The 16472-nt window shown below is 38.6% G+C and overlaps 1 protein-coding gene across 5 annotated transcripts in view; it reads right to left on the bottom strand.

The window, feature by feature from the left end:
* PDE3A (phosphodiesterase 3A) overlaps nt 1-16472 on the bottom strand; it is a 264104-nt gene that overhangs the window by 156367 nt on the left and 91265 nt on the right. The window contains exon 2 of one of the 5 annotated variants that reach the window (XM_066999483.1): nt 15026-15240. The exons of 3 other annotated variants lie outside the window; for them this stretch is intronic. In XM_066999483.1, the coding sequence (XP_066855584.1) occupies nt 15026-15079 (54 nt within the window). In that variant the 5' untranslated portion in view covers nt 15080-15240. Of the gene's footprint in view, nt 1-4353; nt 4373-15025; nt 15241-16472 lie in introns of those variants that run through there. One more of the 5 variants, XM_066999487.1, reaches the window with a different exon arrangement.

Genomic DNA, 16472 nt, shown 5'->3' with positions numbered 1-16472 from the left:
AAACAGACAAAGCCATAGTAATTTCTGTTGCCACAGAACAAATAAACGGAATTTAACACACAGCCTGATGAGTACCTCCGACCAAAGAATTAACCATATACACAATGAAAAGATAAGGACTAACCAGAGCCAGACTAAAATTATTATTAAGCAAATCTTGATTTTTTTTTTAAAGGAAAGTTTCAACCAAACACTGAAAGCACTTCAATGCTTTCAGAGTTCCGTACTTTTTCACAAAGTCAAGAATTAGAATCTTACTTGGTTTATAAAGAAGAATGCATAACATGCTTGACCATGATAGGGAAGAATTAATACAGATCACACCATATGTCCTTTCCAGACCTAAGATTTTAAGATGACTAGATATTGAAAGCAAGATGATCCAGATGGTTATTTATCAACCTTCAATCCTGTTCTCGTGATTCTTCCTTTCTTTCCCTGTTTAGTGTATTTTCTCTCAGCTTCTATTGTTCTTTCAATTTCAAACGTACATTATTTCAGAGTTCTAGATCTTATGTAATTTGTTGGTAGAACAGGATAATATTTTTATGATCAATTAATCTGCTTAGCATTCTTAAATGTCTGATTATATGGTTAACATAACCATGTTAAGAGCTTGAAAGCAGAACTAAATGAGTAATTGAATTCTCTGGCTTGGTGACTGCGTTAAAATAGAGAAGTGAAGGGGAGCAGATATCACCTTAGATCAAAAACCAGCAACATTTCAAATTAAGCCCAAGAGCTGCTTCAACTCAAAATCAAACTCTTTACATCATTTTGGTTAGCATATTTTCTCTTAATCTTCAGTAATTTAACATCTAAGCACAAATGACAAATTCTGTTCAGAAATAAGGTCCTACAAACTATGTAATCATCTTGGTTTGATATTTCTACAATTCCTTCTACTGTCCTCTTTAATCCTTTGGCTGAAATGACTTGAATCATGCTAGTCCTCTTACTTTTCTTGAATCATTGCACCCGCTAAGTGGATGCTTTCATAATGAACGTGACACTTGGTGGTAATAAGTGTTTCTGTGTCACAAACTATAAATATATAATAATACTGAAATACTGAACTTAGAAATACGGCAGCAGAATTTAGTAAGCTGAGAATTTGCTACTTTGAGCTACAGGTCTATTTTACAGGACAAAGAGATGTGTTTGTCTGATACGGTGACAAAAAGGACCTGCTACTCAACTGACCGTATTTTTCTTTGCATAAATCAGTGACTACTACTAAGATGACACAGGAGTCTTAAGATTTCATTCCCAGACCTACGCACACACAGATGATAATGCCTGTATACAAAAACCAGGAATATCTCATGTTCCAAAATGGTTTCATGCAAAAGTGCTGCACAGGCAAACTAAAGAGATAGAAGCTCAAAAGACAACACGAACCTTTCATTAAAATGTTTTATCATCATTGATATTCCAGATGACCTCTGGAAGTCATCTGGTCTAACTCCACCCAAAGCATAGACAACTTCATGTTTAACTCACACTTTTCTTTCAAAAAGAAAACAAGAATAAGCACAGCCATAATCATTTATAAAGCGACATCACAAGTCTTTGTAACATATATAAAAACAAAGCATGCAAATCAACCAAATTAAAAACTAAAAAAAGAATAAAATGCAAACCCTCTGGAATGCCTTGTAGGCCACCTTTTATGGATTTAACACTATTTAAAAAACACTTTTAAATGATATAATAAACAGAATTACTGTTAGGTAGATAAGATGGTGGTAGATGAATGAACATGCCTCAAAATTACTATCTTAATGTAATTTTTTTCCACTCTATTGAGATCCAAAATGAACACATTTTAGCCCATTCTTTGGCAAATAATAAAGTAAACCAAAAGAGGGAATATCTTTAAATGTTAAGTTCCTTTGTATTGGAAGACTCTGGAAGCCACACTTCTGGCATGAGCAAGAAATTAAAAGGTTCACTGGTGGTTCAGTCCAGTGACCCTCACCCAGTCAGTATCAGACATTTAAGAGGATGTTGCAAAAGCTCCCTGACAGACAAGTCTAGTCTGCAGGAAGGTATTTTCCTAAGCCCTAGGAGTTTGGATGTAAGAATGCTGTTTTGCACTCCTTTCCAAGGCTTTCTTTTAAATAAATAAATAAATATTATTTTTACTTGTTAGGCTCAGACCACCACGGTTGAGAGAGACCAAGAAGCTCATACATTGCATGATAAATTTATCTCTACACCATAAGGCCAACAAAGGTACAAACAGGCTGATGTCTGAGATGCATGCACCTGGGCTTTTGTCAGTGCACTGCATCTGTGGGTGACCCAAGGGAAAAATAGAGTCCTCTTATGTGACCTTTAACAGGATATCAGGTGGGATCCTTTTATACAAGTTTATCTGAATACGCATCAGAATTACATTAAACTAGACAAGCAGGACTCTTCTATAATTAGTAAAGACACACAAGAAACTCCAGAAACTAATGCACATTAGTGTAAAACAAGGAGAGAATTGAGAGGATATGTAAGAAGAGTAGACTAACCAAAGTTTCCAAAATCGGACATTGGAAAGCATCACACTCAATTTTCACTGCAGCCTTCTAAAGCAACATGATAAAAACACATGCATATCAAAGGAATGCTGAGAAGAAAGACAGTACAGCCCTAAGGAAATGGTAAGGTTAGATCTCAAGAACTGTTGTTTCTGAAAAATTCTCCCTGCTACATGAGATTTTATTAAATACAAACAATACTCACTGTGTAATTCCATATTCTATACTTGAGACTGTATACTCAATACTTATTTTGAGCATAATTAATTTTAGATACCCCAGAACAAAAAACTGTCTTGGAACATAAATGGCAGCAGGGTATGTTTTACACTATCTCTCCTTCTCAAACATATTGTTACACTTCACTTAAAAATGTGGAAAGAGAGCATAATACCTCATTCATTGCTAATGGCACTATGAATGAAAGGCTCTCAGAACAGCTGTTCAACGATATTTAATGCACAGTCTAAAAAGTATTGGCATCTCCCACTCACAGATTTGTAGGAATTACATATGGGCTACAATTCTGTTGACAGATCTTCTGCTCTTCTGGAAAGACTCTGCCCAGTGCTCAAGGCTTTAGTTTAATTCCTTACGGACATTACCATATGCTTGCAACTCTGGCTAGTTACACTAAGCCAGGTTTGATCATGGCACTGAATACACATTGTCTAAATACCATACAGCATCAAAAGCCACTTCCCAAATAAGCTGTTGCTAGGAGAGAAAGGAACGTCACAGAAACACAGGCATGGAACATAAAACAAAATGAACCAGACTAAGTTTTTCAAGAGGAACAGAAACATGGGAGTTTCTTTACAGGACAGGCATTTAAGAGGCATTATTACAGGTATGTACTCATGTCCACAGCCTCTTCCCAGTTACATTTCCTTTAACACGGATCAGAGTCAAAGCAGCTATTGCAGATGAACAGCAAGGAAGCTAAAAAAATCACTTTCCTTATTCTGATCACACAAAAGAATATAAGGAGCATCTCACTTTTTTTTTTTTTTTACAGTTCTGTAGCTGGAACTGCAAAGCACACAAGTTAGTTTTGTTCTGCAAAGGGATGCTTGCCCCTGCTTGTTCTTTTAAAACCAAGTAAGAGAAGTAGGTTTTACGTTTTGGGGTTTCACTTTGGAGTAGTGGATGGACAAGTGATAGAGAAAGCTTTTAAAGGCTTATTCCTTGCATTTGAGCATGCACAGAGATGAAAATAAGGCTTGAAATTTGTGCAATATTAGTCATACTGAAGGGATCCAAGATAATGACAATCCAAGAGCTAACACAACATCTGCGTGGAAAGAAACCTGACACAGCATAAGTAGTATCTTTCTTGGTTTGTAAAGCTCCTGATGGACTTCATGCAAAATACTTCACAGATCTGCTCTCTTTCTATTCCCCTTGCTACAAACTTGCACTCTTCTCAAGCTGGCTCCCTTCTCTGTTCTCCTCATAACCTCAGCACTTCTGCTGCATAAACCAACTCCTCTGCAGCTCTTGCTATCTGAAATAATCTGCCTGTGTATCTACACCTGTACAGCTTTCCTCCTCCCCCTTCCCCCTCCCCCTCTCCAATTATTCAGCTTCATGAATGGTATTATACAGCCTTGTCAAGTAGTTTTGAAACACAATTCATATCAAGAAAAAAGAAAACCCTCAGTGAAAATAAAGCCACTGGAAACAATGTGGTATTATCCAGCACACACAGCTGTACGTAGAGATGTCTGAACAGGAAAAATACAAAGATGAAAGCGTAAGTGCATGCAACATTCAGAATGAGGAAAAGCTGAAAAACGAGCCAGCTGAAAGTCCTTACCAGATGCAGAGGCTTTTGCATTGATCCTCACTGTTCAATGCTTGTTATCCTGCTGGGCCCTGCATATCATTTCCAGAAAGGAGCCTTAGAAACCTTCCCTAGATAAACAAATTGTTTAAATATCAGCAATCTCCTTTGTATACTTAGTAGAGGAGTCTTTTTTTGATGATGACTGACTGCCTGAACAGCCTGGTAGGAGGCCATCCTGCTTCTTGCTCAGCGTAGCAAGTGGCATAGTAGTCACCCTAAATGTGTGCCACCTATATTTATTGCTCTTTGATCAAATCTGGTTGGCCATTCAAATGGGGATAAATTGTTGAGGACTAGGTGAGCACTTGCCCTTTGAGCAACAATCAGATAGGTTAAGTCAAGTATGAAGCACAAGGAGAAGATTTTGCAACTCCCTTCAACCATATATAAAATTACCTGATGATATCTCTCATTGATACCAATTCCTTGTGAGGTAGGACAATATATTTTAGCACTGTCTAGCAAAGCCACACCTAGACCATGTACTTGCTAAAGAACAATGAAAATTCTTTGTACTTTCAGGAAATGCACTGGGGGGGGAGGGAGGGGTGTTAAGGCAGAGTAAGAAATATTTTAATTAAATATGTAGGAAGAATGCTAAAGTTGCACAGTTAATCAAAACAGAAAGTGACAGCCTGAATTATACCCCTCAGAACTAAGTTTGTGTAAATAAAATATACCATTCCTCAAATAATACGGTACTGTACATGTTCCCTACCGCAGCCTGTAGCCCTGTATATTTGCTAAGTGAAGAGATCCCACAGAAATTATCCACAGGGAAGCACATGACAATCACTACTTGCAGTCAGTTTTCCATATAAAGGAACAGTGAAATTTTGGGGAGATAATTCTCCTACATAGACAGCTAATTAACTGTTTTGAACCACTTGGCTCTGTTTGCAAAACACTATTAAAAATAAAATAAAATTTAGCTCCTCCTAAATCCTTCCTAAGGGAGGAAGGATGTTTTTCACTAGACAGCAAAGTATGGATTAATAAAAAACATGTCTTCCAGAAAATTTCTAATTATGAAATGCTTCAGACAAACTAACTTGGTAAGAATGGTGGATTTTTATGAATTAACTTTGAATTATCACATCTCACATCAGTGAACAAAATTGTATTCTCCAGTTTATTTCAAGACACCAGGTATGAAATGAATGGCAGAAGCCTTAAATATTTGATTACCAGCCCTTGCATATTTTGTAAACAGCAGGAATTTCCATAAGCTTATTAACCTCTTGACAAAAAGGATTACTTATGACATGTAGAAAGTCCTCCCAGTCCCTCTTTTTCTCTTGCAAATGAAATTATAAGAACAACTAACAACACAAAAGAATGTGATGTACCATTTTTTTCCTTTGCACTTGATATTCACGTGGTGATCAGGAAACATTAAACAATGCTTTGCTTTCACAGAGGTTGAGCAGCTGGATGCCTTACAGGGACAGCTAAAACATCAAGCCGCTCATATTTAAAAGAATAAAATAAATTCCATGCAATACTAAATCTGAGAAATGGAAAAACACAAACCTTGCTGAATATTTCATACAAAGGGGAAGAAAAAATGTATTCAAATTAAGATTAGTCTGCAAATGGTAATGTTCAGCAATCATAATATTTAATTATCGGTCTATTCCAATTATTACTACTAAACTGAAAGATGTTTTCAGGTAGTCTACAACTTTGCAGAGACTGAAATAAGGTGAAATTAATTCCTTCTGTCAGCACTACAACAGGCACCTCACCAAACTCTCGTCCTCTCTGCAGCACAAATGCACCACAAAGACCTTGATCTTCCAAGAACCTATAAACATCCTAAAGTCTAAAGCTTAAGCAAATATTCTCATGATAGCCTGGAGAACTGAAGCTAACTCAATAAGGCAGATACATGGCTGGTGAGGGGGGAACTGTTTGTATCACTCCGGCTCACATTAATTTCCTCTCTGAAGAAATTGTTTTGTTTGTGTCAGGATCCAAAGTTAATGACAAAAGAGAAAGAAGCCACAACCTTCCTAAAGCCAAAGTCTTGATACTGTTAAAATGCAAGAAAAAATCAGAAGGCAAGGAAAAAAATGTCAGTTCAACAGGGAATAAGAGTATGAAGTAGCCTAATTATGCATCAGTCAGGTTTAAACACTTTAAATCGCTGGAAAATTGTGCAAAAGAGTAGCATCCAGGGAGGTTATGTTCTCAAAGAAAGAAGTGTGAAAATTTCTCTCAGTGCTGGTATTTAGAGACATGAATGTTACCAGAAAAACATGTATAGCACCTCACAGAATGGCTCCTGGTAAACTGCGTGACTAAAACAGCCCATGACACAGCTATGCTGGGCCTGGTGTTCACTGAGGCACCTCTGTATGACCATCAGCTGCTGCTGCAAATACTGCCACAAGGGAAAGAGGAAAAGCAGGCAGCAGGACATACAATTGCTGGCTCCTATTAAAATAAGAATGGAATGAAAACTGTATATAAAATGGAAAAAAAAAAAAGTAAAACAAACAGGATTTTTAATTACAAGGCTTTAAACAAAAACAAAAACAAAAAAAAACCACCCACATACTAAACCTTCCAAATGAATGGTGAGGAGGTTCAGCATTCATTTAGTTTTTGCCTTCAACTACCAGTGACCTATTATTATTTTATAGTCATATATCACTTATTGCTATGTACTGCAAGGAATAGGGGAGGAGGGATTGAGGAAAGACATTTAATGACAGTAAGCAGAGTACTTACTAATTTAAATAACTCCCAGAAATGTTCTTATCTTCTGAACAAACATTCCAGTGTTTTAATTAAGTCAAACAGACAGAGATCAGATGAACATGTATATAGCAGTTTAGGAGTAACTCACAGCAGTGTAAGATGCACTTTTGTTCCTGAGGCCAAGCTGAGCCTTGGAGTCTTTTTTTTTTTTTTTTTTCCTTTAAATTAAGAGTACAAGGGGGAAAATATACTAGAAAATATGCCGCATGGAGATTTTTTAAGCTACTTTGTTACTTAGTATAAAATTAAACATTTTCACCATTTAGTCAAGTAGATAAATCACTACTACCACTATTATTCAGAAATAAATCAGCTGCTAGCGAGACAGAGCATTCAGTAGTACACATTTCAAGGACTCAGACAGAATTACTAACAACTGATAAAAATGAAGGGTTAACATCACAGGACTCAAGGTCTACTTACATGGCTTCTGTCCATTAGTGTGACAAGCTGGAGACTAGCCTGAACTTCAGAGGCCTCCCTGACACAGATCTTCACACCCACAAATTTCACAATGCCTTTGAACATGCATCATCAGGCTTTCGCAGCAAGGAGCCATACTAATTTTCTTGCTCAGTGTCTGTCACAGCTACACATCCAACAGCAAAATGGCATCTGGGTGCACAATGCAAGGCTCAGATGGACCATCAAATAGCTCCACCAGTCTGCCTGTATAGAAGGTGAGGAAGCAAGAAGACCACTTTGCAGTTTGGATGTTCTTTCTCATGCTCTTAACTAAAGAACAAACATTTTGGACAGGAGGATAACATGGGCTTAATTACTAGTAAAAGTCAGACATTAAAATTCATGCCCATGCAGTCTCTGAATGGTAGGTTGCTTGATTACAATAGGGCAGAGAGGGAAGGAATACCTGTTCCTGAGATGGGAGGAACTACAAAAGCTGGATATCTTGAACATCATCCCCAACAATACTTCTGCCTCATGGACACTTAAAATTTTGCCAAAGGTAATCCACAAGTAAATACAACAGTCTTTGCTAAACAATTTCTAAGAAATAAAATTTTAAGTTTCTTAAATTTTTGAAGTGCTTTTGATCTTCTACATGAACTTGCTGTCTTTATTTCTGTTAACTTTTCTAAGAGAAAAGGTTTATCTTTAAAAAGCACAAGTGGAGTAGCACATTACTAGTTGCAACCTGTCACAGCACTTTGTGTTTCAAGCAAAATTGAGTCAACAAGCCATGCATTACAGAAGATAAGTGGCTGTGTACATCTTACAGCTACTATTTTTCTATGTTATGGAAAAACAAACTAACAGGCATTCTGAAACATGGGCGAAGAGCTGAGGGTGGAAAGATCATGGGCACGTGGGAATGGAATGATGCCCTTAAATGAGAGAATATGTGTATGATGGAACACGTCTAGGTATAGAAATATTGTTCAAAGTGCCCTTCAAAGTGATTTTGTTACTCCTAATCTAGAGAAATAAAAGAACTTGCTGTCCCAGAAGCATATATGAATATACACCAGAAACTGACTTCGGCAAAAGACCAGGATAGGATAAATAACATATTTATTCCATTATTTGACAGCATAGTTCTTTCTCCTTCAGAGCAGCAAAGACACTTTTGCAAGACTGCTCCATTACATCACAAAATTGTTATGGAATGCTCCACTTCTTCAACATATGTCTGCTCTCCCACATCAGCATAATAATTGCAGTTGAAACCAATACAGGCAACCCATAGCCAGCAAATTTATGTCTTACATCTGTCTTTACTTATCACCAATTGTATAAATATCTGGGGTCTTTATTTCAAAACAGATTTTAAATACTTCCACTAGTCAATCAAAAAGTTTATAGGAAATATTAGTTATATATAGACCAATTCAAAACCCACAGCTCTAGACAAATTTCACTGCGATTACTTAGGAAGCAGTAAAATGTATGTAGCCAACCAATTCTACAGCAACAAATGGAAAAAGAGGAAAAAACCAAATCCAACTAATTACAGTGTCCATCTGGCAAATTAAGAACAGTGATTTATGAAGATATAGGATCGCAGAATCATAGAATCATCACGTTTATACTTAAGGTTCAGGAGTCAAGAATTAGGACCCAAGCTCATGGACTTAAATTTAGGCTTAGGCACAGGACTTGGGGGAGGGGGGATAACCAGGGAGCAGGGAGTGAAGGGGGAACCCCAACGACAAAGAATACACACGCTGATTCTAAACAGTTTTCCCTGAGTTTGTGAACTCGGATTAGCATCAGCAACAGCTGCTAAACACTCAGCCTCTTGGATGTTGACTCTCATGTCACATTGATCCTTCATTTAAGTTCACCTACCCTTTTTCTTATCTCCTGAAGTACTGTATTCCCCATTGTCAAGAACTCAAGAGAAGCAAGCATGAAAATAATTACTAAAACTCTGTGAAGTTACTTATACAACTTCTTTTCAAGAAAGAGACCACAGCAATCATCTTCATATGTTCAAAATGAAAGATTATCACTCCCATTCCTAGTAAGTATTTAGAAGCTTAAAATTAGCATTTTTTTAAAAATCTTAATCTGCATGCTTAACAAAAGAGATGAGATGCTGGGCAAAATGGCAGAAAAAGCAGACTTTAAACCCTCCTGTTTATAAACATTATATATATACAAATATATATATTAAAGCCATCATCTTCATGATTGCTTTTGTCTTTTGACCAGATAACTTGTCTAGTTTCTCTACAATTATAACCCTTCATCTGCCAGTTATTATTAAAAGACAGGCTGCTAATGGGAAAAGAAGCTAACGTTAAGTAAAATAAGCATGTAAATAAGCATGAGGACAACCTCACATGGGAAAATTTACAGATTGCAACATGAGGTAGGAAATGGACTGAAATATCTCTCGGTGCAAAAAGGCAAAGGAAGCAGAGCTTTTATTGGGTAAGGAGAAACCCAATCAAAAAGGAAAAATATGAGGATTTCTGAGATCAACAGTTTAAATAGGCAGCTTAAAAGAAGCATACAGAAAGTCAGGAAATAGATAAATGACAATAGTAGGTAATGCTGTAGCTCACTCTAACTGCCCAAAAGAGCAAGCTAAATGCTAAAGCATGAAGTCATAAAACAACTTCAGGGAGTTCAGCAGGTTCTAAGTCTCTCACATGCAAAACAGGAATTTATGATGGGAAACAAATTAACTGAGGAGACTAAAGAGAAAGCCACAAAAACTATGATGATGTTCAAAATTTCAATGCTGAAATTGCAGATCACAGGATCCCAGAACGGCCATGGTTGGAAGGGACCTCTGATGATCATCTAGTCCAACCCCCCCTGCCAAGCAGGATCACCTGGAGCATGTGCAGGATGGCATCCAGGTGGGTTTTGAATATCTCCAGAGAAGGAGACTCCACAACCTCTCCCAGTGCTCTGTCATCCTCACAGTAAAGAAATGCCCTCTCATATTCAGCCGGAACCTCCTGTGCTTCGGTTTGTGCCGTTGCCTCTAATCCTATCACTGGGCAAAACTGAAAAGAGATACTGGCTCCATCCACATACCACTAAAAGGAAAAGGAGCTAGGAAGCTCCTGGGAAACCACTGGAAGCACAGCATGGAGAAATCACTTTAAGTCTAATGGATCATTCAGACAGAAACATAGACAGCTACAAACAGAAAAACCAAGACACTCAAAGAGCAAGCTCTTTGTGATGAGCCCAGTAAAGATTACAGAGCTTTCTAAAAAGCACTTCAGTATCTCTGTTTGTCTCATTTTTAACATCTTATCCGCTGTTACACCAAAGATATGCCATGGCTAAAAACAATCCAGATTTCTCAAGTCCTAGTTGTGTTCTCCAGAAACTCAAAGTCAAACCATATGCATGTTTTCCTTAAAAAGCTTCAAGAAAAAGAACAGGGTGTTAGTGGCTGGGGGAGAATTCATGCCTTTGTTTCCTTCTTCTCCATTCTCTGCCTGAGAGGCTTTTTTTTTTCTATTTAATATTTTTTCTTAACAAAAAAGGAATAACTACCACAGAAACATGGGGAAAAAAAAAAAGGAAGTAAATGCTTTGCTGTTTTTGTAAAGGCAATGTATTGCATGAAAACTAATACAAGTATACTTGATACAGAGGAAGCATGGTCTCTCCAGGGGACAGAATGATCCAGTCCCAGGCAAATCAAACCTTGATGAGCCAACAGCTCTCAATTCATGTGCTAAATTATATGTAATGATTTTATAATATGAACTCTCAGGGTCTGAGCTGAAACTGAAATAACTTAATTTTAGACTCCCAAAGATGAGATGTCAGTGTATTACTCCTGTCATCCCAAACACACACCTATTACTACTGTGTTCTGAATGCTCTTACGTATTTTCTCTTCCAAATACATACCCCAGGACAATGCTAGACAGCACTGTCTCCTGCTGCTACAGGTTTTGCTCACACTAGCTAAAGGTGAACATTGACTCAAATTTCACTAGCTGGTAATTCCCTTTATAATTTGTTAAAACAGTCTTAAGTCTACACAGTATTGAAGTAAATGCACTACAGAAGTACACAGCTATAGTCTAGTGATCCTATTCAGTCCTCCCATCCCCCCACCGCCATTTTTTTATTTTTTTAACGAGGAATCAGAAACACAATATACCTGGCTACCCAGGCATATCATCAATTCAGTGATGATACCTACAACATTTAACCCAAAGGATTAAAACAATAATGCTCAGGAATAAGACTTAATGGCTGGAAAGGGCTCAAAGTTTTATGTTTGGATAATACCAGTTTTAAAAATTATTTCTAGAGAGTTCCTCTGTGATCTGAGCTTCACTTTTCTAAGCACTACACTGCATGATGTGATTCCCATTTCCAACTCCTTATAGTCTAAACAGATTAGGATTACAAAAGAGTTCACGAACTCATTTGAAAGACAAGCCTGAAATCAAAAGCTATGAAGCAACTTTTTTCACACACCTGGAGGAAATTCAGGGCAGAACACAAAGGCAAACCAGTCTTGGTACATAGTCATCCCATGCTATCCTGACTTTTTGGATATATGTATACATTGCATGTCCGAGTATGCACATGTAGGGAAGTAACTAGTGTATTAGAAAATACAACAACAACAAAACAACAAACAAACAAACAAGACAATTTATTCATCTGAAAGGCATTTTTCTAATCCACACTGTCTTTCTCTGTTGTGATCATGGAAGCTCAGGGTACATTTTCTTACAGATTTCCCACTGGCAGGGCTAACTGCTGTAATTAGGGAAAACTGGCAGGACTCGTATCTCTTTACCACTGATCTGAATGAGATCATGAAGGGCACTACCCAGTTTGCGGCTGACCCCAGCCTGGGGGATGGGAGCAGGGGGGTGATACAAAACACTAGAGAACAGGCCACAGCCCAGAGGGACTACAGACAGCCTGGAGGAAGGGGCCATCAGGAGCTCCATGAAATTAAGCTGGTCCAATGGTGGAGCCCTGCCCTGGGCAGGCAGAGCCCCTGCCAGCACAGGGGCTGGGGCCCGCCTGCCTGGGGAGCAGCTCCGAGGAACGGCCCCGGGCCCTGGTGGGCAGCCCTCTGGGCACAAGCTGGCAGAGCCCTGGAAACGAAGATGGCCGACAGCCTCCTGGCTGCATCAGCGGGGTCATGGCTGGAGCCTGTGGGAGGGGATCATCCACTCTGCTCAGGGCTTCTTAGATCGAACCTAGAATGCCACATCCATTTTGGGGCCCCCATTATAAGAAAGTAATGGACAAACTGTCACAAGTTCAGCAGGGGGCTACTGAGACAGCTGGGGCCTGGAGCACCTGCCCTGTGAGGAGGGGCTGAGGGAGCTGGGCTGGTTCAGCCTGGGGAAGATGCAGCTTTGGGCAGCTTGCCCATCCCAACAGGAAGGGTAGAATCAAAGAAATTAAGCCAGGCTCTTAATGGTGGAACACAGCTAGAAGCCGAGAGACAACAGACATGAATAGAAACCAGAGAGGTTCAGATTGGACATGACATAAAACTTCTTCATGCAGGGCAATTAGGCGATGGGGCAGGTTGCCCAGAGGCAGTGCAATCTCCATCCTTGTGGACTGTCAAGACCCAAAAGGATAAGCCCCTGAGCAGCCTGGTCTGAGCTCAGAGCTGGCCCTGCTTTGGGCAGCTGGTTGGATCAGGGACCCAGAGACCTCTTCCAGCCCAAATCATTCTGTGATGCTATGCTTTGTTTCAGAATAATCTGTTAAGCACAATCGGCAACACACTGTGAGGCAAGAACACAAGTACTGACAGTAAAAATGTCTAAATTATTATTAAAATTGTGCTCGTACTGATTTCTCCACTGATCATAATTCAAATACCTTTATCTGGACAAAACTGTTGTCTGAAAAATAGCATGAGTCATGACAACAGCATTAAACTAGGAGAAGAAAAATACAATCAAATTAAGTCTTCTCAGATGCATAATGCAAATCTACTTTACCTTGCACTATGAAATGGCACTTCCTCAGCAATTTCCTTATAGCAGATATCAACTTAAAAATGCTGAAGAGTCAAAAAATGAGGACCCTGTCCCTTGAATTTAATTAATCTAGTATGGGAAATGCCACAAAGGAGAGGAAACTATTACTCCGATGAGGAAGGGATCATTTACCAACTCAATTCCCTGGGAAAGAGGGTTGTATAAGGACCTAGATAAGCTGCCTGCTCACTACAGATAGCTTTGAAAATGACTTACAATGCAGCATAATTCCTGTGAGAGCTTGTAAAATCACCATCTCAGCTTAGGACCTGACTGGACTTCCTCCCAACGTTGCAGTCAGCTATATTAATTCCTGACTGTTAGAAAAGAGCACTAAAGTTTATTTGTTTTTATGGGGCAGGAGTGTTTTGATCTTTATTTTAACTATGTTAACTATGTGTGTCAACAATTAGTAACTAGCTTTTCCAAATTTGATTCCTCTGTTAGCTTGGATTAACATCAATATGACATGAAATGTATCACTCAATGAATCAAGTACTTCACTTGTTTTTCCTCTGTAAGTAAAGACTGAAAGAAGGGGCACTTACAATCAGAAAATGGAATATCCCCCCAGGAGAAAGAACCGGAAAGGTCTGGGAGGTGGGAAGAGAAGATAAAAATGGAAAAACACATTCAGAAGTTCTTGACATGATTTATTGCTAACACAAAGTAGATGTTGCACATGGATGTGCCTGTCTCAGAAGAGATATCAGTGACTGCTGTTAGAGACAGGTCACGTACCCAAAACAGCACAACAATATTTCTTCAACATCCATCTTGGGTGACTGATTCTGTGTGAACAGCATTCCTTCAACCACTCAACTTTGTAAGGTCAGTCATCAGTCCACTCTGTTGGTTATATACCAGGAACAACCTTCCTTTTCTGTTGCTATAAGCAGAGAAGGTGGGGACAGGCTCTGATGAAGACATCACTTGGCATCAGCCTATTCAGCAAAGGCATCCCTTATTAAGGTCAACACATTACAATTACCAGTTTTCATAAAGTCATGAATCAAAAAGGAGAGCTTACTGATTTGCTCTGATTGAAAACAAAAACAAGCCAAGAACAACAAAAAGACCTTCATATTAATTCCCCACAGAACAGGCAGTTTTCAGAGGGTTTTGTTCACAAACAGCCACAACGATGTGAAAAGCAACATTGCCCTGGCCTTCTGACATCCAGGTTGATGTCTACTAGGAATGGCATGCAGGCAGTTTTCACAAGACACATTGCATAACTGTGCAGGGCTCAGCACCGGACAAAAGGGTGGGACTGGGAGCTCACAGGGAGTATTTGGACATAATTTGAGAAAACAGATTTTCAAGCAGACCATGTTAAAGAGGCTTCCAAACTTTATCAGCCCCAAGAGCAGCCGTTGTTTTATCCAGTCTAAACCAGAAAAACTTACTGATTGCATTTTTTTTTCCTCTTTAGAAGGGATCAGTCTGGCATATTGATTCATGGTGTTACTGCACTGGCTTTCTTCAGCTGGAACATTCCTTTAGCATCCCATGAAGGGCTATTAAAAATAAGTAAATCACAAGAACCATCTGTCCTCTGCAGAGGGGGGAGAATGGGGAACTTCAGTGGGTTTCCTTCTTGCTTCACAGTGTTGACCTCCTCCTGTTTGTGAGAGCAGACCGCATTATCCTGAGAACTCAACACCTACATCCAATATACAATATTTTGTCTGTTAGCTAAACTTTAAGTTGCATAGGAAGAAAGCATAAGCTTGAAGCTGCATGGAACAAAAGACACGATAACATAATAATGATTATTCAGGGAGAAAGGACGTTATCTGTGTTTTTCCTTCCTAAGAAAACTTTTGTCAGTTAGGGCTTTTGTTTTGTTTGTTTTATGCCACACCATCTTCTTCCACTTTAGTTGATATCCTTCCTTTAGACTAAAAGCAACTATATGCTAGTAAGTATAAAAATATAATCTTTGTAACTATTCTCATAAGAGGGGAAAATATGTTTTTTGATGAAAATTCACTTTTTACAAGTGTTTGCTCCCCATTTTTCATTGAAACATTACACTGAATTTTCACTCATAACAGCAGAATACTTTTCTGCTCTCTGAGCAAAGTTCTTTACTCTCTCTTTGGCTATCGCCAAACAGAAAGACTACATTTAAGCAAGGATACATTTAAGAAAGTAAGCAAACAGAAAAATGTAACACACCTGTAAAGGAAAGTGAATTAAAAAAAATAAAAGCACATTTGAAATAGCTTTTAAGAACAGTATCATTTGGCTTTTAGATAGGCATCTACTCCTCTGTGCCTCATCAGGGGGAAACACTACTTGTCATCAAAGGAAGTTATTGTTCCTAGTTAATTAATGACCGTAACATGCCTTGGGATCTTGGAATGCAACATATCATTGCTATTACACAATGCTGAGGTCTTTTCCATCAGTTAAGTATTTCTATTAATGTGTATAACGCAAGTGTGTTACACTGTTTACTTTGATCATATCCTTTCTAAGCAATTTCGCAATCTTCCCCCAATCCTGCAAAAGATGGTTTGCAAAATCTGCAAAAAGCTACACAAATATAAACTCTTATTGATCCTCAAATAAAATCCATATCCTACAGACGCTTTGAAAGTGCCACTATTTACTCCACCCATTCTGCTAAAAGTAGGATCATCCAAGGCACAAAAGTACACAGCATTACAACAAGTTGCAGAAAGAAAATGCTTTTGTGATTCCCTGTACCCAACATTGTTGTGGTGATCTTGCAGAGATTCACACAGGGATTTTCTTTGAAAGTTCTGTTCCTGTAACAACCTGTGTGCATACACACACCTCTGCTTAGTGAAAGTAAATCCTCTCAGCTGAGTGGAGCAGCATGTT

Source organism: Anser cygnoides, chromosome 1 (assembly GCF_040182565.1).
Source record: "Anser cygnoides isolate HZ-2024a breed goose chromosome 1, Taihu_goose_T2T_genome, whole genome shotgun sequence".
NCBI lineage: Eukaryota > Metazoa > Chordata > Aves > Anseriformes > Anatidae > Anser > Anser cygnoides.
The sequence above is the reverse complement of the archived record's forward strand: the minus strand, read 5'-3'. Positions and strand labels throughout refer to the sequence as shown.